Genomic DNA, 27,130 nt, shown 5'->3' on the forward strand with positions numbered 1-27,130 from the left:
TTTTTTTTTCCAGGATTAAAATGAGTAAGGAGATCAACATGACCACAGAATGAACCAGCTTTATAGGAACTGGTAAAAGAAATGAACCAAAGGATGTTTCCTAGAAGTCAAAAGAGATCATTTTTGCCTGTGATTTTGCTAGGTGCGTGTTGCCCTATGGTTAAGTACAAGAGTTAAGTGAATATTCCCAAATCCCCACAAGTGTGTTTGCATACTCAGACATACCTCGTCATTCCAAAATCTGACACTTTGACCACTCCTGAGTCACTAACCAAGCAGTTCCTGGCAGCCTGCAAAGGGAATGGTTAGAGTTGGATGAAAACCTTGCAGTCTCTAGCAGAAACATTACAATGATCTAATGAGGACTTTGTCCTCATTGCTTAAATTCACTGATGCACCACATACAAAAGTATGTGTGGTACACATGTACTCTCAACACAAAAGGTACATGTGCATTTCCATCTGATAGTACTGCTTTGACAACTAAACTATTTTTAAAAAACTCACCAGGAAAAGTTATCACCTCAAAGGCCTGGTGACTGGTGAAAACAGCACCAGTACAGAGCAGATACACTGTTATATCAGCTCAAATAGCTACTAATTCTTTATTACAAGTTCAGAGAGATTTAATTCCATTTTCATAGAAGAGAGAAGCCTCTCATAATTTTCTGCACAGAGCTGCTTTAAAGAATTGATGAGACCCTAGAGAGCCAACTTGAACTACTTACAAAAAAACCAGTATCAACCAGGCTGTTTAAAAAAAATAGCTAAGTTCAAAAATAAAAATTTCAAAGAGAAATTTATTGCCTAATGGGGTGTTACCAGGTCTCTGTGGATAAAGCTGTTTCTCTCCAGGTACTCCATTCCCTCACATACATCTTGGCACATAGTGAGCAGGACATCTTTACTCAAAACTCCACGTTTTTGCCTCAGGTAGTTGAGAAGGCAGCCATGCTCCATGAACTCTGTCACAATGTAAATAGGTCTCTGTTGCGTGCACACACCATACAGTTGAACTAATTTAGGATGTGTTAGCTTCCTGAAAAGATTGAGATCACGTTGTTAATACTTCCTCCACCCAGTACTATCTCTCCACCCCACAAAATGGCAAGAATACCGCCTGCCTTCCTTATGTGTTTTATTAATAATCAGCACATAGCATCAGAGGCCTAGAACTGGCCAAAAAAGTGCCAAGCACACAACTCACATCATTACTTTAGCTTCTTCAATGAAATCTTCTTCATACATTGCCCCTTCCCGAATTGCTTTGATGGCCACTTTATACTGGGCCCTCCACTTCCCGAGGCGCACGACGCCGAACAGGCCACTCCCCAGCTCCCGCATGAATGTCAGTTCTGAGGGATTAATTTCCCATTTCTCTATAAAATGGAACAGAAGAGAACCCATGACTCCTGAACTGGTACTTGGTAAGGGAAACTGGATTACTGGCAAATAAGGGATTTAGGGTAAAAACATCAAAGAACTAACTTGAAAACTGAACACCTTGATATCACAACTAAACAAACTCTTAGACAGATATGACCTTTAAGCAGATCTTGATCAACACAGAAAGCAAAAGTCAAACCTTCTTGGGCTAGTAAATTACATACTGATATTATCAGAGTTGATTTCAACAAGCTGCCACCACAGAAAGTTGTGCCAACATGTAAAAGCTGTTCACATCACCTGATGTGCTATGCTTAAAACAGGTTATTCCAAATTTATGTTAAAAAAAGTAACCTGTTCACAAAGATCAAAGGGTCAAGATCGAGTCACAAATCTGGAGGCTTATGAAGGAGCCAAAGGCATAGCTGCTTAACCAGGCTCAAGGTGTCCACAAAAGCATGAAGATGCCAAAGTCCCCTGGAGCACCAGTGACATGTTCTGCCTCGTCTCACTGCTGCCTTTCCCACCCCAAAACTACCACCAGCCATGACACCTTTGTGTGATGATCTTCTGTGCAAAACCTCAAACTACAACTTGGACCTGTGTTCCTTTAGCCAATCACAATACAAAATTAAAATCTTCAAAATTTTTAGAAAATATTGTATAATCTTAACATATATAAATTACAAAAGATACATGTAGGTTATGATAACATGCAATTACCATAGCTGAATCCTGCTGTTGTTGGTGCTGTTGTCTTCTTTGGGGTGACTGGGTAACGTAGCCTGGTAACAAGACCTGAGGTTCAATGACAATTCAAAAGACACAGTTTGCTTCTGAAATAGTGCCAGGAAGAAAATCAGCCACTTTTCCACCGCAAACTTCAACACCGATAAACAATAATCTCATCATTTAAAGCTTTGGCCATATTTTCATACAATCATAGAATGTCAGGTTGGAAGGGATCACAAGGATCATCTGGTCCAACCTTCATTTTCTGCTGTTGCCTTGTGTTGCCTACTCAGAATGGCTACAAAAGATACATGGGTGCACTCACTGCAACTAACTCGCTGCTGAGAGCTGGATATATATATATGCATACATATTTGTGCTTTACAGCTATGCTGGCACAAATAAATGCTAAGGAACCCTTTCATAGATCAGAAAGATCTCACATTACTTCTCATAATTTCTGTTTCCCATATAAAAATCCCACTAGTTTCATGTGGAGATTTTATATATTCAAAATAAATGCGGCATGCTACATAAATATCCTCTTAACATTTTGTCAGAACTTGATTTGACTAAAAGAAATGAAGCAATTATAAATAAGTAGCAAAATCAGTTATAATAAGTGGAAAGCAAAGACAGTTGTTTTTTCGAGCATATTTTCCAGAAAGGCATTTTCCAGAATTATCACCATCGAATGCCAGATCATCAGAGGTGGATCTATATATCTGGAAACTATAGCTCATGAGGGAAATTCATGCACAGACTGAACTTGGGAAAAAAAATAAATACAATATTAGTACCTGTACCTTGAACCTGATTTCTAAACTCTCCACATTCCACTATACAGTGGGCAGACACCAGCCTCAGACACAAATCTGAAGTGTCTAACCTTTACACAGACTCATCTTTAGGGATATCCTAAATGATACACTACTGTTCTCTTTATCTAGTTGCTAGATGGGAAGATGAGGTCATTTTAAGCAGTACTGACCAGCAGGTAAATAAGCCACCTCCTGGAGTGTAATCTGGGGAAGTATCATCCCTATCCATCTGCTGTGGGCTACAGGCAACTCACATTTATGGGGCATTAACATATTTATTTATAGTTACATAAAACATTTCAAATTATTGCCTATATTGAAAAAATGTGAAAATGCAGTGTCTCATGACTTCCACGGAAAAGGAGGACCTATAAAAGCCTAAAAACTTCCATTAAAAATCTAAAACGCCTCACACTCCTTTTCAAATCAACCCCAAGCAACAGAAAAAAATCCAGTTCACCTACCTGCTGCATTATGTTTATGATAATCAATTATTTCTGGAATGGAGTTAAAGAGATGCTTTTCTGCAAGGTAGTACTGCTTTGGTGATGTCAATGTTTCTTTTATATGGTAGTGTCTTATTCCTGATGAACCTTCTCTGTAAAAGAAATAATAATAACAATTGATAATAATACAATGTCATTTGTTATGAAATTTTTAAGGGGAGTGCAATGAGTATGCAAACAAAACCAGAAGGGCCAGTGCAGGTGCCCAGTGTCACAAGTTTCAGGGAACAGGTTGAATAACAAAGATCTGAACCACTGATGACTCACCTTCATCTCAGACCAAGTTGAAGATTAAGCCCTAACAAATTAATTTTCATCCTGATGAGGTCCCTAATCCACTTCACCACACAGCCTAAGAAAACACCTGGGCTGGCAGAAGGGAAGAGCCCAAACAGGGTAGGAGAGCAACATCTCCTTTGGGTAGAAGCTCAGGTCTACACTGAATTGAACCAAACATGACCTAACCATGAAGCTGAGAAGCCCATGGGTTTGGATACAGATGCAAATGGATTTGGACAGGACAAGATGTGCAGAGCAGCCACAGAAACTCACCCTCCAAATTTTGTATAAAGGGAAACTGTATACAGGCCAGGCTGACTCGAGTCTCTCACCACAAAACCACCTTCTTTATCCTAAAATATAAGAACATTGACAACCAGTTTTAAACTGCATGTCTCTTCTACTCATTCTGTGACTTGCATGAGCCAAAAAAAAGGCTCTTCTTTAATAAAAGAAGCTACTTTATGTGAATTTCACAGTTAATACTGCAAGGCTGCTGTGCTCACCTCATTCCTGAGGAGCTGCTCTGCCTTGCTTCTGTTCAGGTTTCTGCTGTACCACCTGCAACACAGCATCAGTAATCAAAACTTCTCCAAGGTGCATTATTTACCTAAAATGCTTGAAGCAAAGTATTACAAACCTAAAAATTACAAAAACTACAAAGTTTGTAAATGAAGATCAAGAACTGAACCTTTGTTAGTGTGCAAAAATCGGCCTTTATTACATTGCGCATTTACGCCATAAAAATGCCTCGAAACAAATCCAGTGAGATTCCACAGAACCACGTAAAGTTCAGGTACTTGACTCATTTATTTCTGGGGATAGGGGTGCAAAAGCACTTCTCAAACACACACACAGGCTGCTGACCAAGGGCAGGCTGGCAGCCCCGGGAAGCAGCTGCGGAGGTGGCTGCTCCCTCATTCAATAATGTCACAGATCTGGTTTTCCAGGTAGGACCCACCTACCAAAGAGGAGGTCAGAAGTGAATTAAATGCCATGGTTGCACATTCCTCAGCTTGGTGCTGCACGGGCAGGTTAAAGCAGCCACGGGCACACTGACATTTCAGCCAGCAAATGAAAAGGGCAAAGAGGCAGGTCCCAAATGGCATGGAGCAATCGTTTCCAGCTCTGCTGTCACAGCAGTAACTGAGCAGGGAAATGGCACAGCAGCCTCTAATCAAGTTCTGCTCCTCTGGAGATAGTGGTTTCTTGCAGTTGATAGATGACCTGGAGTAATCCTCCCTGGACTGACTCAGAATTACAGCCCCAAGGTGGTAAGAGTGGCTGGACCAGATAAGGCAGCCCAGTTCCTTCCCTTTCCGCCAGCTTGCAGCCCAGCCCTGAGCAGGGCAGGGCTCGTAGCAAGAGCCACAAAGATGAGAAAGCAGCAAAGAACAAGTAATTCCCTCTAGTAAAGCTGAGGGTAAAATCCCAGAAGAAATTTTACTTTCTCTGAAAACAGAGCAGGAGGAGCCCTGTGTGGCTGAGAGTAGAGTTTTGGAACTACTAATGTGGTTTTGTAAACTGGTCTTAATTAATATTTCATTGCAGCTCCATTTTAAGTAAAAGTTACTAAATATGGTCTTAAGCTTGCAGGCACAAGTTTATACTGTACTGCAACCTGAATATCAAGAACAGGCTTGGATACTAAAGTGTTAAATTTTACCCTGATGCTCTTAAATAAGTTCTCCATAATCAAACATCAACTAGAAAAAATTGGGTTGGTTTTGCTTAGTTTAAAAAAAAACCCAAACAAACTTTTCTAGCTGATAAGTTACATGCATACGCTGAGACTGAGTGACACATTTTCTTGAAAACTGGAGCTGCCTTCCAAAATCTCTGATCTGCTATGTTTATTTTGAATGATTTCCACTGTTTTCTATTCTGCTATCTTACAGCCACACATTTTGGACAGACATGGCATTTTAATATTAAAAAAACACTCAGCTCACTTAGAATGGGTAAATTTCCTTTGACATAACCCTTTGCCTATCAGAGAACTGGGAAAGTTTATTTGCTTTCCCAGTAATAGCCTAAAAACTATAAGCCTGATGGTCATTCTAAGCCTGATCTCATTCTACATTATATATCACAGCAAAAGAAAAAAAAGGAGAATCAGGGCAAATGTATGCAAATTTCAAATATTTACATTTATGAATTTAATGTAAATTTAAAAATTACATTATTAGTCTCTGATATCGATGCTATTGTGTGCAAATGATTTCTTTCAAAAGTTTAAAAATATATTGCAATTCTCCAAGTATAACCTTAATTTTATCATCTTCTAGATGTAATTCAAATATTCACTTACTCATATTGATCAAGGTTGTTGGACTTCTTTCCTGTTACATAGTTGCTAGGAATATAGCCTTGCTTTCTAAAAAGAAAAAGAACATGTATAATCTAAGTGAAAACATGCAAAATTGCATGCCTGGAAGACAGTGTTTTATTCTGCTAATTATAAGTAATTTATTTTGCATTGATCCACCCACTCTACTGATTATAATAAAGAACTAATTTTCCACATCAGCATTTCCACATTAACTTTCATTGCAGCTTTCACTGCAGAGAAGTGACATGGGCAGAAGTGTCCAAGGAAACCAGGAGAAGGGATGCAGAAGAGTAACCCTCTCCTGAGTAACCCTCACTAAGTGCTTGGAGGCTCCAGCCAGTCACTGGAAATCCATTTGGAACCTGCCACAGCCTGATGACTCACAATTACCCCTAACATATTGCAACAGGGACGGAATAAATATTGAAATATGGAAATGTTCACCCTTAAAACCACAGGGAAAAATTTTAATCCAGGGAATGTAAAGTTGTAGTCATTAAAGCATCTCACTGCAGCTCTCTTTCAACTCATTTAAATATTGCTCTTAATGATCCAGCTATTAAATAAGATGATGATTATTCAAGTCTGGAGGCTGGAGCCTGCTGTTAACCATATTGCTCCCTAATGAGCTGTTCCCTAGGGAAGCAGGAGTACTGTACCAGTCTAGTGAGGTTTTGCAGGTTGGATGATGTTTTCATGGGGAAACCATACAGACTGACAGGAAGCAGAAGTATAAAAGCTGCCAATTCTACAATTCTTTGTGCTCTTCTACCAAGAACTGCACTTTCAAAAAATTAGTTTCTATATGGGAATAATAAAATGGATGAGATTTCAGGGCTGGGGTCCAAAGTGATGCTCAAGTTATCTGTTGCCACACAATCAATATAAACTGCTACAATATGGAAACCTTCTTCTTAGCTTACTAACAAAAAATAAGGAAATTGTGTTTACCCGTATTTGTCCCTGGCCTTCCACCAGTGAATGTCATTCTTCTCAATCACTGTGTATTCTTCACCTTTCTGTAATCTTAAATCATGATGCTCTGTAGGCTCAAAATCATACATTGCTACCACTATCTCCTCCTCTTCATTGCCATTTTCTTCAACTGGAGGCACAGGTGGTGGAGGCCTTCGCTGAAAATGACCCAACATAATTATCAGCATCCCACTCTGCTCCATCATCCCACCCATTCATACCATCCCACCAGTGCAAAGCAGCCCAGAGGCAAAAGCTGAGCTAGTTCTGGGTTCTGCCTCAGCACTGAGCTGTGGTGGCCTGTGGAGCAGCTGGAAAGTGTGGCATCCATCACCCTGGTGCTACCCACAGGGCTGACAGGAAAGGGCAACTCCAGCTGGCATTTACTTTATGACTGCCTCTCCCACCAGCAGCACAGACAGAGCTAACAGGTGCAGCTGCATTTCAATGGGATATTTTCCCTTCCTAAGACAGAGCATGATGTTCACTGATGCATGGAGAAACAGAGCCTTGCCACAGGATATGGAATGAATCTCAGGGAATCCAAATGCCATCTCAAAACCCAGCAATTATCTATGCAGAATTTTAAAAACACTACCTACCACATTTTTTTCTGGCATCGGGGAGGGAAATCTCGTTACATCTAGAAACAGAGCATAAGGATAAAATGAATCAAAGGTTTAAATTTCAGATCAGGTTTAATATTTTAACTAGTCTTCAGGACAGTTTAGTAAATCAGAAAGAAAAGATGGCTCCAGTTAAACACTAGGAAAATGTTGATGAAATGTTCTTCCAAAAACATTCCAAATCAAACGTCAGGCTACATTCACCACATGATTTGGCAATATTTGTGCCATATCTGAGTGTCCACATAGAAATCTCTGAACCAGCTCTCAGATGTAGAAATAGATGAGAAATAAAAAAAGAGATGGAGATAAATATTATCTAAAAGGAAGTAGTGCTGTTGCCAACATGCTAATACAAATGTCTGTTCCTATCAACATCTGCTTCTCTAAAAAAAGAGTACTCCCCCACTCTATTCACTAAATATGGCAGAAATGCTGTATCTATTTTTTACTGGGTCTAGGAGTACTTTTTTCTACTTTACTGATTTTATTTTTTTTTACACTTAAAAGGTTGAGTTATATGTTAGGTTTTACATCTTCCTGCTAAATATAGCTGACCACAATCAACATCTTATTCTTCAAGTCTTTTGATGCAACTACATCCACAGGTCCTCACCATTCCCATTTAAGGGATGCAAGAAACCACCCAGGCACTGCTGATTTTACTGGGAGGTAAGTAATGGCTCCATTTCTTTTCCTACTATAGAATTTTCCTTACACTGTGAACCAAATTACTATTTCCTTATGTAGGACAATATTGCAGTGAGGGTCACTCTTGCACATCTTTGCGCACTGCAGCATTTGCTTGTGCACAAGCAGGATCTGTGATTCCAGTGCTGGAAGCTGCACATGCCTATGGCAGTCAAAGTTCATCCAGGTTCAACACATGAGTACTTAGAAGCCTCAAAGAAAATTTAGTAGTGTCTGTAAATATGTTAAGCCTTCTTGTAGCATGCTTACAGTGGTGTGGCAATGTACCAAATATATTTTTTTTACGTGAGTACGTAGATGTTATTTATTTATAAAACTAAAGAGCTGGCAAGAATTTCTAGCTGAATCAGGTTTTATCCTCAGTTTTTATTGTACATACTTGGCCAAATAAGTTTCAAGGGAAAAGAAAAAGTGAAACAAATTCAGCAACCTCAATTACTCCTTTCACATTTTTCTAAACTTCTTTGGGGAGGACAATTCACTAGCTTTATATTTTATCAAAATGCTTTGAAATGCAACAAACATTTTTATTTACTTTAGGCACAGTATCAGTGATCCACACTGCTGTCTAAAGTCTAGGGATTTCAGGTGTGATGATGGGATCATATAAATAAAAAAAAGTAGAAAAATATGGCAAGCCAAACTCATATGAAAACATATGTACTTACTGTTTTCAAAAAGATTATATTTCTCACAGCCAGGTGCTAATTTTTCTGTCTGTCTGCAGCACTGATAAATTCCCTCTGTCCAGAATTTAGGATGATATTTTACCATTATATTGCTGTTGTTCTTTATTTCTACAATAAGAAAAAGAGCACATACTGAAATATACAAGAAAAACAAAAAACCAAACCAAACCAACCAAGCAAAAAACACAAAACCTGCACAAGGGCCGTTTTTAATAACTATTAGAGTATCTTTGATACGGGTCATTAATCTTCACTTGCCCTTGTTTTAGCATTGTTTCTCTAAAGGACCCTCTTGCAAGTGCATATGGAGGTGATACAATGACGGTAGAGGACAATTATGGGATTATACATGGCTTTATTCCAGGAGAGTGCCATACTCCCTGCCTACAACCCCAGCAGGTGTTTGGTGCATCCACCTGCACTGTGCAAAGCTGTCAGGCAACTGTGAAGGTACTGGGGGCTCTTCCTCTCCCTTTTCTTTTTATTACTGCTGCAAGTGACTCAATTGCCTCTACAGATAGTGTTCTGGAGGGAAAGGTAGCTGACATTGACCCTGTTTTATGGCACAATGCCTGTGCTTGATCTGAAAGGCTGAATTTCAGGGGTTATATCTTTGCCCAGCGGTCCCCAACACAGGGATTATTTCTTATTACTTTGCAGAGCACCTGCAACTAAATGTGGGCATTTGATGGTGGCAGAAAGCATTAGGAAGCTCTAGGAAAAAGGACTGTAACTCACTATGATAGCACTAATCAGATTCTGTCATTTTACATCAGTGTAAGATCATCATCAGCCCCACCATATTGTCTATCTTCATTCCAACAAAATGAGCTTGCATAAGCTTTTTGATGATTAAATCCTGATTGCAGCTGGGCACCGCAAATCAAATCACATCAGTGGGTGCTTGATATTCCCCGTACCTGTTATAACATGCTGGGTATGCAAATGATGATCTGGCCCAATAAAAATAAAAATCAGTGGACACATGCAATAAGAGCTTTACCATTTTATTTTTCTATCTTGTGTGTGGGTTGATACTGGCCAGTAGCTGAGCACCCACGCAGCCACTTACCCACTTCCTCTCACCCAGAGGGATGGGTGAGAGAATAGAAAGCACAAGAGGAAAACACTTTTGGCTTTAGATAAAGACAGTCTAGCGAAAAACAAAGGAATAAAAAATAAATTGTGTAAAGGGAATTGCTCACTATCTCCCACAGAGCCAACTGATGCCCATCCAGACTGAGCTAATGCCAATGTGGATGCCAGAAAACCCCAACCCCTGTCTTCCTTTACCCCATTTTTTTGTCACTGAGCATGTAATTTGATGGTCTGGAAGACCACTGTGGTGGGCTCAGTCCTGCTGTCCCAGCTGGGTCACCTCCCAGCCTCTTGTGCACCCCCAGCCCACACACTTTGAGGGCAGAGGGAGAAACGAGCAAAGCCTCCAGGCTGTGCAAGCAGCAACTAAAACACCCCTGTGTTTTCAACACTGTTTTGGCCACAAATCCAAAACATAGCACCAAGTTAACTCCATCCTGGCCAGGCAGCTCAACTTGAGGTATCTATGTGCATCAAGTATGATAATTTCCATTACCTTCTTTCAGATTCCTGACCCACTGATCCCGGCTTTGTGCACTTGGTGCAAAAATATAAAGTGTATTAGCATCATAGACAACCTGGAGGAGGAGAAAAGAAATAATCCAGATAAATGTCCTCAGCAATATTGGTTTATTTATTCCTCAGGAGACAGAACAAGACAAATTACTTAAATCTGGCAAATCAGGCACAAAATACAAAAAAAAATGGGAAAAGGTTATCAAGGTTACTATTAGTCTATGGTGCTTTCAGTAGAACATGGAAGAATTTTGTAATGGTAGATTATCTTGTGAGTATTCCTTTAAAATATCTGTTGCAAATTTTGCTTTATTCATTCTTCTCCATGTGTTTTCTAAAAACAGTTCAATTTAATTGCTAAAGCTATTTCATAATCAGACATACTTTGTTCCTGGCAGTTTCAGAACTCCTTTTAATTCTGTACTGCTCTGGAGTGATTTCAGTCTTCCATTTCTTTGCTGCTTGTACTGGTGGAAAGCAAGTACTGCTCTTCACTCCAACCATTCCCTTTATAATAAGCAGACACAGCACCCAGTCCTCCATATCTAAAAATTTCTTTTTCCCCTCTAAGTGCTTTGTTTTCCCTTCATATTTCCATTATCTTCACAATGTAAAAAAATGCAAAAAGTTTTTATCTTAATTTCCTTATATAATTTAACGATAATTAAGTTTAATGTAAAAGAACAAAGACAAGGCAAATGGGCTGCCAGCTAACCCATTTGGAGGAGGACCAGCCATTTCCCACACAAAACCCAAGCAGAGAGAGGGGAAAAGACAAAGACCAAGTCTATGAGGAAAAGGCCCCAGGGGAGGGGACTGCAGGGGGAGCAGAGCTTTGCTATGGATGGTTTTTAATCATTGATCCCAAACTGTCTCCCACACAGCCTCAGAGAGCAGGCTTAGTATTTCGAAGTGACAACAATTTCAAGCCAGTTGCTTCCAAGTGGCTTGGTGCTGTTGAAAAGAGCACTGTAATCTATATATTTGATATAAAAGGAACATACCTGAAATGGATATTTATTTTGACAGGGAATTATACCATCACTTTTTACAACTTCTACACATTTAATCCTTGAAATATCCACAGATCCTTTCCTGTACTTTTTCTGTAAGAGAAAAGCAAAACTCATGATGTAAAATATAACCAATTTATCTAATTCTCTATTTTTTCAGTAGAGACTTCTTGCTTCTTTTCCACTTATGATACTGATGTAGCTTTGACTGCAGCAGCATGGAAATTTACAACACACTCTCCTGTATGGCAAAGGGAAACACCTCAACAATACACATGAGACTAAAAAGATGATGAATCTATAGACACTGAAAAGTGCCACCTCTTACTTTTGGGGGAGCTGAGTCTGTAACAGTAGAGGAAGTTCCTACTGGAATCCAGAACAATACAAAAAAAATAAGCCACTCATGGATGGTCTCAATCCATGTCAAAAATTTTTACTTGCCAAGCACATCCAACACATCCACTTCAGAGTGCAGCTTCTGAAAGAGGGATGCTGCTCACACAATGGGGAAATAATGATTAATTACTGAATTATTCAAAATACTTGAATCCTTACTTAGTGCCCACTTCTCTCCTGAGGATGGAAACATCAGCCCAAGCAGAAGAACTTTGGCACAATTATAAGTAACTGAGAATAGTCTTATAAACAGAAGAAAAGAGCAACTTCAAATATTGCCATCATGATTTCACCACCCAAGAAACACAGTAGTTAATGACCACAGGAAACAGGGAAGTTTTTCAGCATCTAAAAACCACTCAGCACTCTGTCTCTTCTGTGTGCTGTTATGAACAAAACAGGCAGAGAAAATATGCATGAGGAATTCATGCACGTCACGGTCAGCATCAGGAAGAATGACAGGAACTAAATTCAGATAAAGCTGTAACTGTTATTTAAAACTAGAAAAACCAAAGAAACCCCAGAGGAAGCCCTAGTAGGGGGCTTTTTAAAAATTTGGGGGGGGGTCAGAGGGAAAGAAGGAAAGCAAGAAAGAAGAATTAGTCATGTTGATGAACCATTTTAAAAGTCAAATCATAAAAATTATCATGACCTTTTCTACAAAGAAAACATGTTATATGTTATGCTGAGAAGTAATTTGCACTAAGGATGCAACCTTGGATTTTTTGATCCAAAAACTCTTCTAAGTCTTCTGTTTATTCTATGGCATGCCTCTGCTTGGACTTTGACTGCCTGAAGTCAAACATACATTCACAGAAAATGCCAAAAATTGAGCTACTGAATTCTCCAACATTTGGTACAGCACAAAAATTGCCTTCCAGGCATGGCAGGCCTGGCAGGTTGAAGGCTGCCAGACCTAGCCAAGGCAAAACAGGAGGACCCAAACAAGATGTTGTGTTTCATCAAGCACAGAATTCAGTGCTTTGCATAACTGTGAAGACACCTCTCCAGTTTGTTGTTTTTTTTTCCTGCACAACATCCAAAAAAAAAAAAAATACTTGCATCTTCTGTAACATATCTGCCCAGCTAGTGGGGTTATTCATATATTGCTTGGATCCCATCTTCTAGTTAACTGAGCTTGTTGGTCAGAGAGAAAGACAGTATGTTTTGATTTTTTTTATCTGGAATGACAGAAATTCCTTAGAGGAACAGGCTTTATTATTTCTCTGACACCTTCCCCCACCCCTGCCAGTTTTCATGCCAATTCTGACAGTCATTGCTCACTAAAAAGGAGCACACATCTGTCAGGAGGACAAAGAAAGGGAATCCAATACGATCATCAACTAATATTTTGGAAAAAAATATGACAAAAAATGCATAGTAACAGCATATCAATCTAATAATCCTATTTCTTAAGTCATCCTTTCAATGATCTGAGGTAGCTCAGTTTGCTTTATCATGAGATGCTAAATTAAACCAAATCAAAGTTGACCTCCCCTGCAATCCAAATGAGCAAAATAAGCTTAATATCAAAGAAGATTTTTCTATCTTTACATACTTTATAGATCTAAAAAAAACCATACATATGAAAAACTAAATACAAAGTAGAGTTTCAGACAAGTTTCAGATTGCATCAGAAGCAACAGTTATTAATGGCCAGCAGCTTCAAATTGTCAGGTGTCTGACTGTGTTTTAGCTCAGCATTTCTCAGTATTAAACAGAGGAGCACAGGAGCAGGAAGGGATGACTCAAGAAAAACAGTAAAAAGACCCCTGCAATTCCTCTTCCCTCCCTACTTCAATGATTTCCCTTTCTAACAGGACAGCTGGCGTGCCATTTCTGTGGTGCATTTATTCTGCATGCCAAACAGCTTGCTCCAAATCCGGGCATACAGCAGACATGAAACACAGACCCAAAAGATGACCTCAGGTTTTCCTACATGGGGATATATACGAAAACATGAAGAAATCAGACTGGCTGTCAAGAAATAGCTGCATTCTGTCTCACCCATTCTGCCCCTCTCCCACTCTCTTGTTCATACCCTCTTGTTATTTCTTCTCCCATATTTATCCCCATGGAGGAAGACCTGAGGTCATCAGCATGTGACCCATGTTCTCACATGTATAGACATTTAGACCCTTAGAAAAGCCTGGATAACTCAACATCTCATGGAGAGAACTTCTCTAGTAGCATATGCTCCAAAGCCAAATGTAAAGCTGTTTTTTTAGCGATAAGCACTGAATAATGCTGCAGTTCCCCTGTGAGAGGCATTTTCACCCAAGCAATTACTGATTATGTAAATAGAATTACTGCAGATAAATGTTAGATGGCCATATTTTTCATCCCTTTATTTTACAGTGTGTGAAATACATAGAAGAATGCCTTGCCTCCTTTCAATTACTATTTTTAATTATTAATCTAAGAAAAACAAGTATCAAGTATTTCTATTCACCTTTCTAAAATGGCTAGAATTGAGAGAAAAAGCAAGAGATGATTATTACTCTAAATCTGGTCTGATCCAAGATCTGACTCTCAGAAAGAATTTCAGGAGGAAAAAAATACAAACATAAGTGAGAAGAAGAAAGTCTCTAACCCAAATCCTGCAAAATGGGAAACAAAAAATACTTTACCATGGCCTGGCTGCTCAGCAGATTGTAACCATCAGCACTGGAGAGACCAAAAAGCATAAAAAGAAATTCTCCATAGTAGCACTGATGCAGCTTCCTCACCACAATTATCTGTAGTTTACTCTTATCCAGCAACTGAGAGGCAATCAGTCAAATGGACACATTTACATTTATGATACATTGCTGCAATCCCATAAGGAAGAAATTTAAATAAGAGTCAAGGAAAAAATAAACAGACAGGCCTCCATCTATATCAAGTCATAAATCACCTACAACCTTTCAGCTTTCAAAATAACTCACCATATCTTCAGGTTCTTTCAGACAAATCTTCTCTTGCCCATTTTCTGTGAAGTCCCCTTCTGCAAAGCAGGGGAGACTGCCTAGCCCAGTTGGAGCATTTCTGCCCACTTTTCTCCCCTTTTCAAGGCCATTTCTCTGTCCACAGGGTAGGAAAGACCTTTCCTCCAGCCACCTCCCTGTGTCTGAGTCTGAACTCCAGACTCAGACAACCTGAGCCAAGCAGGGAGAGTCTGAGTCCAAAGGCATCACAGGCAAGTGGCCAGAGCCACCAGACAGGACCCAAGAGGTGACCTAGCCAAGGCACCAGCTGTCTTGCCTACTCTTTCATGGTTCAGATGATGAACCCCTCAACTACAGAGCTAAGGGTTGGGGGGGTTTTGTCTTTGAGGATTCCTGTCCATCAGGAGTACTGGGTTTTTCCATCTCTCCACTGCAAACACTTGCTGCTCCACCAGCGCTTCATCACAGCCAAGGTTTTTGGGAACTTCACCTTTCCTGCCATCCCTGCCCTGAATTTCGCAGGCAGGACCACATCTTTCTTGAAAGCTAATGCCCCAAACCAGATGCAACACTGAAGCAGATGCTGCAATCATCAGGCTGGAACGATTTCATAGTCCCTTTTTTTCATTCTAGTGTAAAAATTGCGTTTTGCAACAAGGTATCTTCAATGCGTGTCCATCTTGTGATTTGCTCTCCTGTCTCTCAGAAAGAATTTCAGGAGGAAAAAAATACAAAGTGTGTTAGGTCCTGCCTAACACTTAGCTACTTATTCCCATTCTGTATTTGAACTTCTCAACAGTCCTGCCTGAAGTTTTACTTTTTGTACTTGTCCACACCAAATCACATTCTGCAAAATTAAAAAAAAAAAAACAACCAAACAATCAAACCCACCACATATCTAATCTCAAAAGACCACTTTGATTTCTAGGCTTGTTTTCCAAAAATGCTTGCAGCCCCTTCAGGTCTTACATCACCTGAGCACTCAACACCCTTCTCTTTCACCAACAATTTCAGCAGCAGTGGCACTAGTGAAAATATTGAAGGACAGGACCCCTCATCCATGACAATCTTTCAGTCTGAAATCAAAACACTGGTTCCTACTGAACACTGTACAGTTCCCCATGTGTTCTGCAATCAGATTTACACGAGATTTATACAGGTCATTTCTAATGCTGACATCCAAAAATGTCTCATACAGCAGCATCAAAAGACCCTCAGTCATATAAAAACACAGGATATCTGCTGCTTGTCTGCTACCCACAGGACTTGTTAACCCTTGGCAGAAAGAACATAGTTAAATCAGAGATTTGTTAATTTTTTGTTTGTTTGTTCTGTGCTTCTCAAATGTTTGTGGTTCTGGAAATTACCTTCATAGCTTGCAACTTCTCGACTTTTCCTCAACACTCTTAAAATTAGACCTCTAGCACTCCAGAACCTCAGTTACCTTCCAGATCTTCTTTCTTAGCACTTTTAAGACTTATCCATTACCTCATAAGGTAAATATTGTCATCTGTGCCTTTACAGTGTCTCAATAACCACAACTCACACTTCTCTGCTTCAGCTACATCTAATTTGTTCTATCTAATAAACATCCAAATTCTTCTAGAAAGAGAATTACTGCAGATCCTCATTTTAGGTCGGACTTTTGGTAGATATTATAGAAAACAGGGAATCACTACTGTAACATAATCAGCTTTTTATAAAGCTCAGTTTCTTTATGACTTGATCCTTTCAAGTTAATACTCCCATGCATCTGTTAAACTGCCTCCATTCACACGAATTACTTTTATTTCTCTGATTTGAACAGCTTTCATTTGCACCTGCTTAAAATTTCCCCAGTTATGCCTACTGTTATGTCTTCTCTTGGGTTTTCAGCCAGATTTGTGGTCTTCTGTATCATCATCAGTACAGTAGTTCTGCCTGAGCAAAAAGTGTTTATTTTTTAAAAATATTTTACCTGAACCTGGGGGGAGGGAGGGAACAGGAGCAAACAAACCAGGGAGGATGGAGCTTCATGGTTCCCAATGTCAATAGGTACTTCTTTTTATCAGAACTTCTATCCAGCCCCTCTCTGTGAAATTTTTCTTCTCAGATGTTTTCCCACTGATCCATTTTTGCCCCTTCCACAAGGTTTCTGGAGCTCTTGCTGCAGAGCACTATCTTCATACCTCAGAATGCTGAAAAGCTTTATGCAGAGCTGCATTTCAGACAACTAATTCCTCCTGTTTGATCTACCTGAAAGAAAACTGATTCCTTACTACAATTTTTGCATCTGTGTATTTACTTAAAGCAACGATCAGCTTCCCAAAATGCTCTCTCTCATCAGGGATGGATCTCTCACAATTTCATTGCTCTAGCTGAGCAGCAAGATCTGTATATGGGAATTACAAAGCAGATTTTGTTGTATCACTGAAGATGTCTGTAAGTTTGCTTGAGAAACTATAACCTGAAGAATATCCATGGCTCAGCCACCTACAGGTTACCAGGTCACTCATTAATTCTCTGCCTTGACTTCTAGGTAATGAAGTGCAAAGAAGTTAAAATTAACCATTTTCCTAATGTTGCTAAGCTGTAGTCACTATAAAGGTAGCATATAGTTAGAAAAGGTGGCTACTCCTATTCTGAATTAGCACTTAAATATAGATCTTGTGAAGAATTTTGAAAAGCCTTCTATACCATTATGTATTTTTACTCTTCAGTTTTTCAGAAGATGTAAACCCAAATATTCTTTATCCAAATGGATGTGACAGGTATCTTTCTAATTGGGATAACATGTAAATACAGAGCTGTACTTGCTCGGCAATATAATCTATGCTGAAAATCACTGTTACCAATTAATCATTGTGTTTACATATTAATATAGATAGAAACATGAGCGTTGATGTGTTTTAAACAACCCATCTATCCCGATGCATTTAAAAAATGTTGATACATTATTCTTCTGACAATGCTGGGGGAAAAACTGTGTTTAATTACATTCAAAAATGCCAAACACTAAGAGCTGAACTGATCTAAAACCACAACCTTTCAGAGACAGTTGAGAAGGAATGGTAAAGCTAAGGACTTCTACACAGTTCTTCTGGAAGTCCACTTCTATTTCCTAGCAGGAAAAGCATCAAACATCTCACAGCCCTCTTTCTGGTCTAGTTGGAGTAAAGTTACTATGCAAACTTGGAGGTATTTTAAGAAAAGCTTTATCATTACTACCTATGCCTTGGAACAAAAAAAAGGCTTTTCCAATCTACAAATTTCAGAAGCCATTTATCTTACAATAAAAAATAAAAGTAATCAGCAATCAGAAGCATTTTAATACTGAATTTTACTTTCCTTTGTATAAATAATTAAATCAAATATGGCATGACTAAGGAAACCATATAAATCATGGCAATTATGTTAAACCTAGTAAAGGATAAGCACTATAAGAATAAAAAATAATGGAATTGATACACATTAGTCTTCTGCTAAAAACCCAAAAGTAACCAGCATAGGGTTTTGGAAGTCTATAATGTTGTTATGCTCCAAAGGAAGTATTTGCACAAGATCAGTGTTGCAATGAAGCTACACAATTCTACCCCGAAGCCTGAAGCTTTAGTGTGGGCCCCAGAGCTTTTAAATTTATTTTTCCTTCCTTAAAAAATCACCACAGTAATTTCAGTAGCTTCTGTCTCCTCTCTATTCAAATTACAAGAACTAAATATAACTCTTGCAGAAGACCCTTTTTTTCCTTAGGAAAAAACTTTCAAATTTAGCAACCCCCAAGAAATGTTCAAGGGTTTTTAACAGCTCTTTTGTTTATGCAAGACAGTTTTCACACAAGTCTGATCCTGATGGCAAATACCACCACTGCCAGTGCAGATAAGAGCACTTGGCACCTCTCAGGATCGGCTGAGATCAGGATCACTGGAAAGATGCCTTCTACTTGACTCCACAGGAGCATCCTTCTAAATAAGGCTCTTAGGAGTTTTCTCTCTGGAGCTATTATTTGTCTTCTCTGTAAAAGCAAAAGCTTTCTGCATACTAATAAATAGGTAAGTGCTGTGTCTTATCCCTGTGTCTAACAGGAACTGCAGCAAAGACTCTCCCCCATTTTGTCCTCCCCCTAGCACCACATGACCTTCTGATCACCTAAAAACACACAGGGTAACCATGGGGACCAGGATTGACCCTATACTTTTCGAGAATGAAAAAGCTAGTATAAATATATATATGCATATATATATATACTGCTGTAAACCATAATCCACACAGCAAACATAAGCAAACAATAAAGGTGCTAAGGCTTGAAGCACTTTCATGTTCATAAGCTCACACTCGGCTTCATACCCAAGGTCAGCAGAAGATGCTGGGGGCTGGAAAGGTTCATGTGAGCACGATGGGCTGTGTGTGGGAGGACAGCAGCCAAACCACACACATCAGCACAATTTCAAACTGAAGAGTATCACTGCTAAGGCAAGCTGAGAGACTGAGAAATACCACAGCGAAAAGGAATAGTCCAGAAATCCAATAGATACAAGGAGACTACCAGTCCATACATTGGTAACAACTTATAAAATTATGACTGGATCTGTGTCAGCTTTGTGGAAGCACCACACTTGTGACAAACATCAATGTGAAATTTTTCAAACCAGCGAATTAGCAGGACATCCCACTTGCACAAACCAGTTCCTTTCAATTACTCCGGTGACAAGAAGTACTTCAACACCTACATTTATTATCTTGCCTTCATCTGAAAGAATTTCCCTTGGCTAAAATGCCAGCAAGAGCAAAATCCTCTAGTCTGGAGGCACTTGGAGTAAAAGTTCAAGTGAGATGCTCTGTCAACTTGAGGTAACTAAAACGTGTGTGAAATTCATGTTACCTGCTACCATGGCTATTCTATAATGCAGCAGTAAGCCTGCCCCAGTCAGAGCCAGGCAGTCCAGACTGCCCTAATGTCTTCTACCAGTTCAAAGACATCTTCTGACCATTTTTTGAGAAAGAATTGACAACAGTAAAAACTTATTGCCACACAAGGAGAACAAGCATAAACCAAGAATACCTAGTGGACCACTACAGTGGTCACAGTAACTTGAATTCCTATTTCTGCATGGGTTTGTCCTGTAGATTAATTCAAGAGGAATAAAAGATGCTGTTGCTTGCAGCAGTTATGTCACTGTGCAAAGAAGCATGAGCAACACTTGCACCGTGGGACTTCAGGGATACTGGGAGAGCTGTAAAGTGAGGATTCCTTCCCATTGTAACTGTTCACCTAATATTTACTGGAGTATTCAAAATGTCATTGATAAGGTGGCCTCCTAGATAAACACTAAGGTTGTTTTTCCAGAGTCAGAGGAAAGCTTAAATGCACCACACTTTTGAAAATAAACTCCAGAGAATATTAAGTTTGATATGCAAGATATGAGGCCACTTTTAACAGAAAAAGGCCAAATATATCTAGGATCAGATCAGTTTGCTGTACCTGAAGGCTGATTCACCTATTTCTTACTATGATGAATTTTTGTCTTCATTACAAATGGAATCCATCACATTCAGATCTCATTAGCCACTTTGGCAACATTATGGGGAAAAAAAGGCAGCAAATGCTCTTTATAACAATGACAGATGATGAACAATTCAAGGCTTCATGAAGCTTATTAACTCAGCTTTTATTATGCTTGTAATTATTGTTAGCCCAATATTGCACAGCAGTACAATATTGGCATAACCTCAATGTTTAGACTTACCAAGCAACAGAAAATATGCCCTCCCCCCAAAAAAAGCCAAGACCAGAAGCTATCTCCAGTTTAAACATGATATTCCTTGTTTCTAACAACATTTAAAAATAATCTGTAACACTTAAGGCAAGTCAGCTCTAGATGTATTTATTTTCAAGTTATTTGTCAATATTTTTAAACAACTTTAAGGTGATACACCTCTATTTTACCAAACAGCATAATCTCCAGAAGTTAATCAGCAAGGTCCTATAGACTTCCTATAAAAAAGTTTCCCCTAATGTTACTCATTATTGTAGAGCTTTGCACAGGTGACCTAGACCAAGACACCCCTTCCTCAGGTTTCTGTGCTTTGAAACCAGTCTTGAAATTCAGACTTTTTACTGATTATGTAGTTACACTTCATTGATAGTTCACACACCTCCTCCAGAACCTACAATATAGCAATATTCCTAAGTGCAGAAGAGACATTTCTCCTTTCCACGGCCTCATAATATCTCCCCTTTCATTGTAGGCACCATGTGCCATGGCAAGGTGCATCAGCTGCTTGAAAATATGTGTGAAGATATTTAAATAAGTTATAAGCAAGTTTGAACAAGATTTTACCCTGCCACTAGCAGTCATGCTTATGAGATAACTGGTTATTGCTCCAAATGTGGCACTTTGTCAACACACAGGACAGAAAAAACAGGGAAGAACACTTCAATAACGTGCAGTTTCTGATCAAACAGCAAGTGATCCCCCAGCTGCACAGGACAGGGTCCATTGAATCTCTCAGTGGTATTTACAAGAACATTTGCTATGGTTGACTGCTTTATGTTGTAATAAATGTTCCATTTTTGTCACCAGCCATACCAGTTATCTAATTCTGTCACCTTATTTACAATCCCAGTTTGCCCACACTTTGAGTACTGACTAATCTGGTTAATGAGGCTTAGTTTAATCTTGTTTTTTAAAAGCAGTGGCAGGACTATTCACTTGACCGCAAACCTGGGTTCTTCTTGAACTCTCTTCAGTGAATCCCCATCTAAGTTAAAAAAATAATAATAAAAAAAATTTTAAAAATTCAGTTTGGACAGTGATCACACTGGGAATCATACACTTGGCTCAGGGAGAATTCAGCCACCCCTGGCTGAATTTGAATGAACTACTGCAGTTAAATGATAAAAATGAGGGTGTGGGATCTTCTTGCCTTGGGATTTCCATGCTTGTTTTACCAGTATGGACTTCACATATTGCCAAGCCTGAAATGAGATCAGTCCATATGCCTTCATCTGTCTTATCTTCAAATTCAACCAGTATACACAGTAGTCACATTTATTTCAGCAATAAAACTCCAGCTGTTCAGAAGGGCCAGAATTATTTTCATCTTTACTGATTTCTTTCTTTTTTTATGTAAGTTACTTCCACCACAATCTACAACTCTCTTATTGTAAAAAGGAATTTACAGCCACCACCAATGACTTTAAAAAAACTAACAAAAAAATCAAACAACTTTTTCAAGTTCAGTTGCCACATGACACAAAATAATAACTACCACAGTGTCACAAAGATCTTAGTCTTTCAGAAATTCTCTTCTTTAAATAGAGACCAATTATTGCTGACAAAAACATCAGCTCACCCTTCTAAGATCAGAACTCACTATTTTCAGACAACGTTGCTAATAAAATAAAGTGTTTAAATGTGAAATAACCTAATAATAATCTTCAAAACCTAAAGTGGGAGGAACAGTGAAAATGAAAAGGGTTTGAGGTTGGAAAACCATGTGTTACAGCTGAGCCAGTCTAACATTCTCCTGATGTTAATAGTCACAGCATCCTGTCCTTTTCTACCACCTGGCACCAACTGTGATGCTTGCTAACTCTTGCACAGAGCTAACACATCTTGTTAACCTAGCAGAACACTAATCCAGCAAAAATAAAACCAGATCAAATATTTTTCTTCTGATTACCAAGTTTTTCCACAGCAGTACGGATTCCAAGAAGTGGCAGGACCAGTTCAAATGGATAAGAAAGGCCTGCAAGGCTAGGTCAGAGATGAGATGAACTTGCCCATTTCAGCAGAAAATTTCAGGGCAAGTGTTGGTATAATGCATATTTTCCTCCCAGTTCTCCTTATCCTAGACTGGAATATTTTAAGATGCTACAGTTACAGCTGAGGGCACTATGGGCAGCCTGGTTCCATCTCACTGCAAATGAAACTGATAATTTAAACTCACTCTCAGACAGATCCACCATGTAGTCTCCTGGAAGAGTATTTTAAATAGAGGACATTAACCTGTAGGGGGAAGGGAAAGCTGAAAGGAGAAAGCTGGAAGTGGTAAGTTCTTAAAGGTGACAACTAGACTTGTAAAACCTGTTAGTTAAATTTTTATTTGACCTGAATGTAAGCTGTCACAGTACAAGTATGCAAGACAAGTTTCAGATGACTTCTTAGCCCCAGCCTATTTATTCTCTGGGGAAAAAAAAAAGTACTTTCAAATGCACAGTCAGTAAAAACACAGAAATTCTGAGGTGGATTGAAAACAGCCAGGTAGAACAGCCAGACCCAGAGAGTGGAGGTCAGTGGCACTAAATCTTGAGGCAAGTAGTGACTAACAGTGTACCACACAATGTACCAGAAAGGGTCAATACCTCTTCTGGTCCCATTCAACATCTTCATTAATAACCTGAATGATGGATCAGAGAGCACCCTCAGCAATTTTGCTGATAACAGAAAAGTGGGATCACATCCCAGTGACCTTTCATCTCTCTATAGAGAAGAAGTCGGTTTGGATGACCAGCTATAGAAGCTATTTTATCTTATTGCTAGCATCCTGGCTATACACTACTGCTCCAACTAAGAACCAGTTCACACTGACTACCAGATAAGTTATCAACTTCTCTGTCAATCTGCATTATAAATCGAAGAGAAATGGCACCTCATGTTCATTGTACCTGTGGTCATTGCCCCTCCCTGCACCTGACAGTATGATATACAGTAGGAAAAAAGCCAATAGTATCCAAAAGCAAACAGGAACAAAGACACTCTTTAGTATAAATCTGCATCTCCTACCTCTGCTCGACCTTCATAATACGTTAGCATAGACTTTGTAAGTACAAAAAGCCTTTCTTTGTAGTTTAAGGGAGAAGTCCTCTTCTTCTGCTGTGATCTTTTAATCAAAATCTCCTGTAGGATAGTAGTTGTATTCATTTCAGCCACTTATCAGCTGTTTCCAGCCATTGAATATCAGTTCCTGTTAAAGACAAGAGGAATAAATCATTATGATATCTCTGGAGGATCATAGAACTGGAAATTTCTGTAGTAAAATGTGCTTCTACATGTAAATGAAACTACGTGAATATACAGAAAGTTGAAGTTCACCCTAAGCATCTGGAAGTTTAAAGAAGTTAAATATTAGACAAGGAAGTTCAGGTTTCACTCAGCTGAGGGCTGCACTGGCATGCTCCCAGGAAGCCAAAAGCCATACCTCACTGGGATGAAATAAGGCACTCAGCAGCCTATATCACAGAAAATCTGAGTGAGAAGTCCAAAATGTGCCCCAGGCAAACATCAGAGTACAACTGTTATTCATTACAAAGTCCTAATGCATATCAAAGTTTTAATAGTTAAGATCTGTGCATATATAAATGCCACTTGCAAAAAAGCTCATTATACAAAATTGAACAAGGACCAGTAAAAGTAATTTTGAAAATTCACCCCAATTATATTAACAAAAGTTTTCAGACACAAAAAGGACATCAGAAAATGTCTATTTCAGAACACAGTTAAAGCTTATTTTTCAGAAAGTATATGACCTCTTCTATTTAAAAAGGCTTCATGCTGACCATCAACAACCTAAGTGATTTACTTCTGACAGGTATGGTTGCTCAAAGCAGTATGTCAAACTGCTTTCAAGACTTACATCATGATTAATACCTGTAAGACAGACTCAGGAGTACATAAAAAAATAACATACCCACAGTTACTTTGTTTACAAATGTGGCTCTGATGCCCTGCCAGAGACATTGCCAGACTCTCCTTTCTTTGCAGAGCTCCTCCCTCACCTGCCTGCTGCCTCCCTGCCATCCCTCCCTGCCATCCCTCCCTGCCCTCTGCAGGTGCCAGTGGCCTCCTCTGGACACGCTCCAAGAGCTCTAATGAAGATGTGTCACATTTCTCTCTTGTGACCAACATAACTTCACCATAGACAAAACAGTGCATTTCACAGCATTGTTCAGAGAAGCTTGAAAAGCCAACCCCCCCTCTCACAATATTACCTTACAAAAGTAAAGCTTAAATAAAATTAAATCCAAATAAACTCACTTCAGTGAATTATTTGTAGTGACAGTATGTGGAATTACACCCACTGCATTCCAGTCGAGTCTCAATACCATATTTCACCCTGTTTAGGCCAACTAAGCTCTCACATCCCACACTGCTGCCATTTTACTCAGCTGGATGTAGTTGTTCACTCCTTTAAAACATTCTTTTATTTTCAAGGTATATTTCTGCATATGCTGAAAAATTAGTCTGTGGGTTAGGTGGAACTACAAAATAAGAGCAGGTTAGTATGCATAAGTAAAAGACTATAGTGGGATTGGAAATGGTGATTATTGTGAATAATCTCTTTTTAGGCTTCCTCTTACTCTGATGCACATTCATGCATACACTCTGTTGGTCATCTGTCACAATGCATTCTTGGGAATGAGATGGACCTTTTGGAAGTAATAATTGTATTGAGTGCACTTTTTAATTACTTGAGCTGCTAAAACCTGTTTTATTGTGCCCTTAAAAATAAACTGACAGTCTTAAAGGTAGTAACAGAAGGAAGGATACAACCATTCACAATGGTTGTATACAAATGTTGTACAAAGAATTAAAAGTTAGTATTAACCTTCAGTTTCAGGCTAAAGCACATGAAACTATAAGGGTTCCTATCACTGGCTCTTCCACTCAAAACAATCCTTCTGTTCTCTATAGTACAAATTCTCACTTGTTCCTTAAGAAAAATACAATTATTATTTCTCTTTTAAATCAGTGTCTCAGAGATCCCCATAGACATACACTAGAAAGCACAAGAAGGATTCAAAATAAATTATAATTTCACATTTTAATACTGATTAAGATAAAATATTTCCCTGCCAGCCCTCTTTGGTCACATTAACATTGTATAATAACCCCTAAAAAACAAATCTGTGTTAAAAATTAAAAAAAAAAACCCATACCATAATGTAATTTGTCAACATCTGCACTTGGTTGCTACACTGAATTATTGCTGCTTTGCAGATCTTTGCAGATAAGAACCAGTTCCCCAAGTCAGATGATAAGACTCTGACTCAATATTTGGTCACAGAAACCTGTTTTGCTTTGGTTTTTTCCAAGTCACTGGCTCAAGCCTTGTATCTGTTTCCATTAAAAAAGGCTCAGGACAGCTGAACCCTCATGTCTTACTCTGCAAGTTCCTTTCAAAAATTGCAATACTTCCTTGAGAAGCACCTCTAATATCCATCCTTATCTCTTAAGCTATACATCACTTATTTTCTTCAATACAGTTTTAGAACTTTTCTCTACTTTTCACCCCAAATATTCCACTGTTCCCAGACCACCCTTCAGGAGATGAAACTGCATGACACATTGTTATCTTCTTCGAAACAGCCCTGGGAGATTTGTGTTGCCGCCCATCTAAACTTCTCACAAGTAACTCCTGCCAAGGACTTGCCCTGTTCCCTGCCAACATCATAGTTTACATGATAACAAATATGATCTGATTTGCAGAAATGCTGGGGACTCAGACTTATGACTTCAATCCAAAAGAGTTACAGATGCTCAGCATTCTGGGGAGGCTCAGGGGGGACCAAAAGTACCAACTTGAATTATGAAAACTCAGCATCAGCTTCCCCTGATCCATCTTCACATTATATAAATATTCACCTATATGTCCATGAAGCCACCACACATCTTCCTCAGGATAAATGAAAAGAACTATTATTGTAAATCCGTTACTTTGTACATCTTGATCAATATTGAATTAAGTTCTTACTTGTAGATGGCTTCTTAGGCATCCCACTTTTCCTGGTTTTCAGCTGGGAAAACTGAGGCACTAAGTGATGAGGTAACCCCAGCAGCTACAACACTACCCATGTATCTCTTGAATCCCACACCCAGCTTCTGGATTTTGTTTATTTATTGAAACAATTAGTCACCATAAGGAGCTCTGAAAGCACAGATAATATTCAAACTGTTGAATAAATGGATGAAAGTTGCAGTGAAAGTTCTAATGAGTAGAAAAGAAAAAGTGAATCCCAATCTGACCAGGGCTTCTTTGATAGCAATGCATTAAGTAATAAATACCTTCTGTGGCACAAACTTTTTATCACGCAGAATCATGGAGTAATTCAGAAGAATAAAGGCATTCAGAAAAACACAT

General features: G+C 38.9%; 1 protein-coding gene across 3 annotated transcripts in view; it reads right to left on the minus strand.

Moving 5' to 3' along the window:
* TEC (tec protein tyrosine kinase) overlaps positions 1–27,130 on the minus strand; it is a 45,279-nt gene that overhangs the window by 4,496 nt on the left and 13,653 nt on the right. For 2 of the 3 annotated variants that reach the window (XM_030450196.1, XM_030450198.1), the window contains exons 2-16: positions 24,085–24,221; positions 23,776–23,956; positions 11,676–11,777; positions 10,652–10,733; positions 9,037–9,165; positions 7,634–7,674; positions 7,008–7,189; positions 6,036–6,101; positions 4,231–4,285; positions 3,998–4,077; positions 3,404–3,537; positions 2,110–2,184; positions 1,208–1,379; positions 823–1,039; positions 226–290 (exon numbers count right to left, since the gene is read on the minus strand). In XM_030450196.1, the coding sequence (XP_030306056.1) occupies positions 226–290; positions 823–1,039; positions 1,208–1,379; positions 2,110–2,184; positions 3,404–3,537; positions 3,998–4,077; positions 4,231–4,285; positions 6,036–6,101; positions 7,008–7,189; positions 7,634–7,674; positions 9,037–9,165; positions 10,652–10,733; positions 11,676–11,777; positions 23,776–23,913 (1,538 nt within the window). In that variant the 5' untranslated portion in view covers positions 23,914–23,956; positions 24,085–24,221. The remainder of the gene's footprint in view (positions 1–225; positions 291–822; positions 1,040–1,207; positions 1,380–2,109; positions 2,185–3,403; positions 3,538–3,997; positions 4,078–4,230; positions 4,286–6,035; positions 6,102–7,007; positions 7,190–7,633; positions 7,675–9,036; positions 9,166–10,651; positions 10,734–11,675; positions 11,778–23,775; positions 23,957–24,084; positions 24,222–27,130) is intronic. The other variant, XM_008491818.2, reaches the window with a different exon arrangement.

Source organism: Calypte anna, chromosome 4A, assembly GCF_003957555.1.
Source record: "Calypte anna isolate BGI_N300 chromosome 4A, bCalAnn1_v1.p, whole genome shotgun sequence".
Classification (NCBI taxonomy): Eukaryota; Metazoa; Chordata; class Aves; order Apodiformes; family Trochilidae; genus Calypte; species Calypte anna.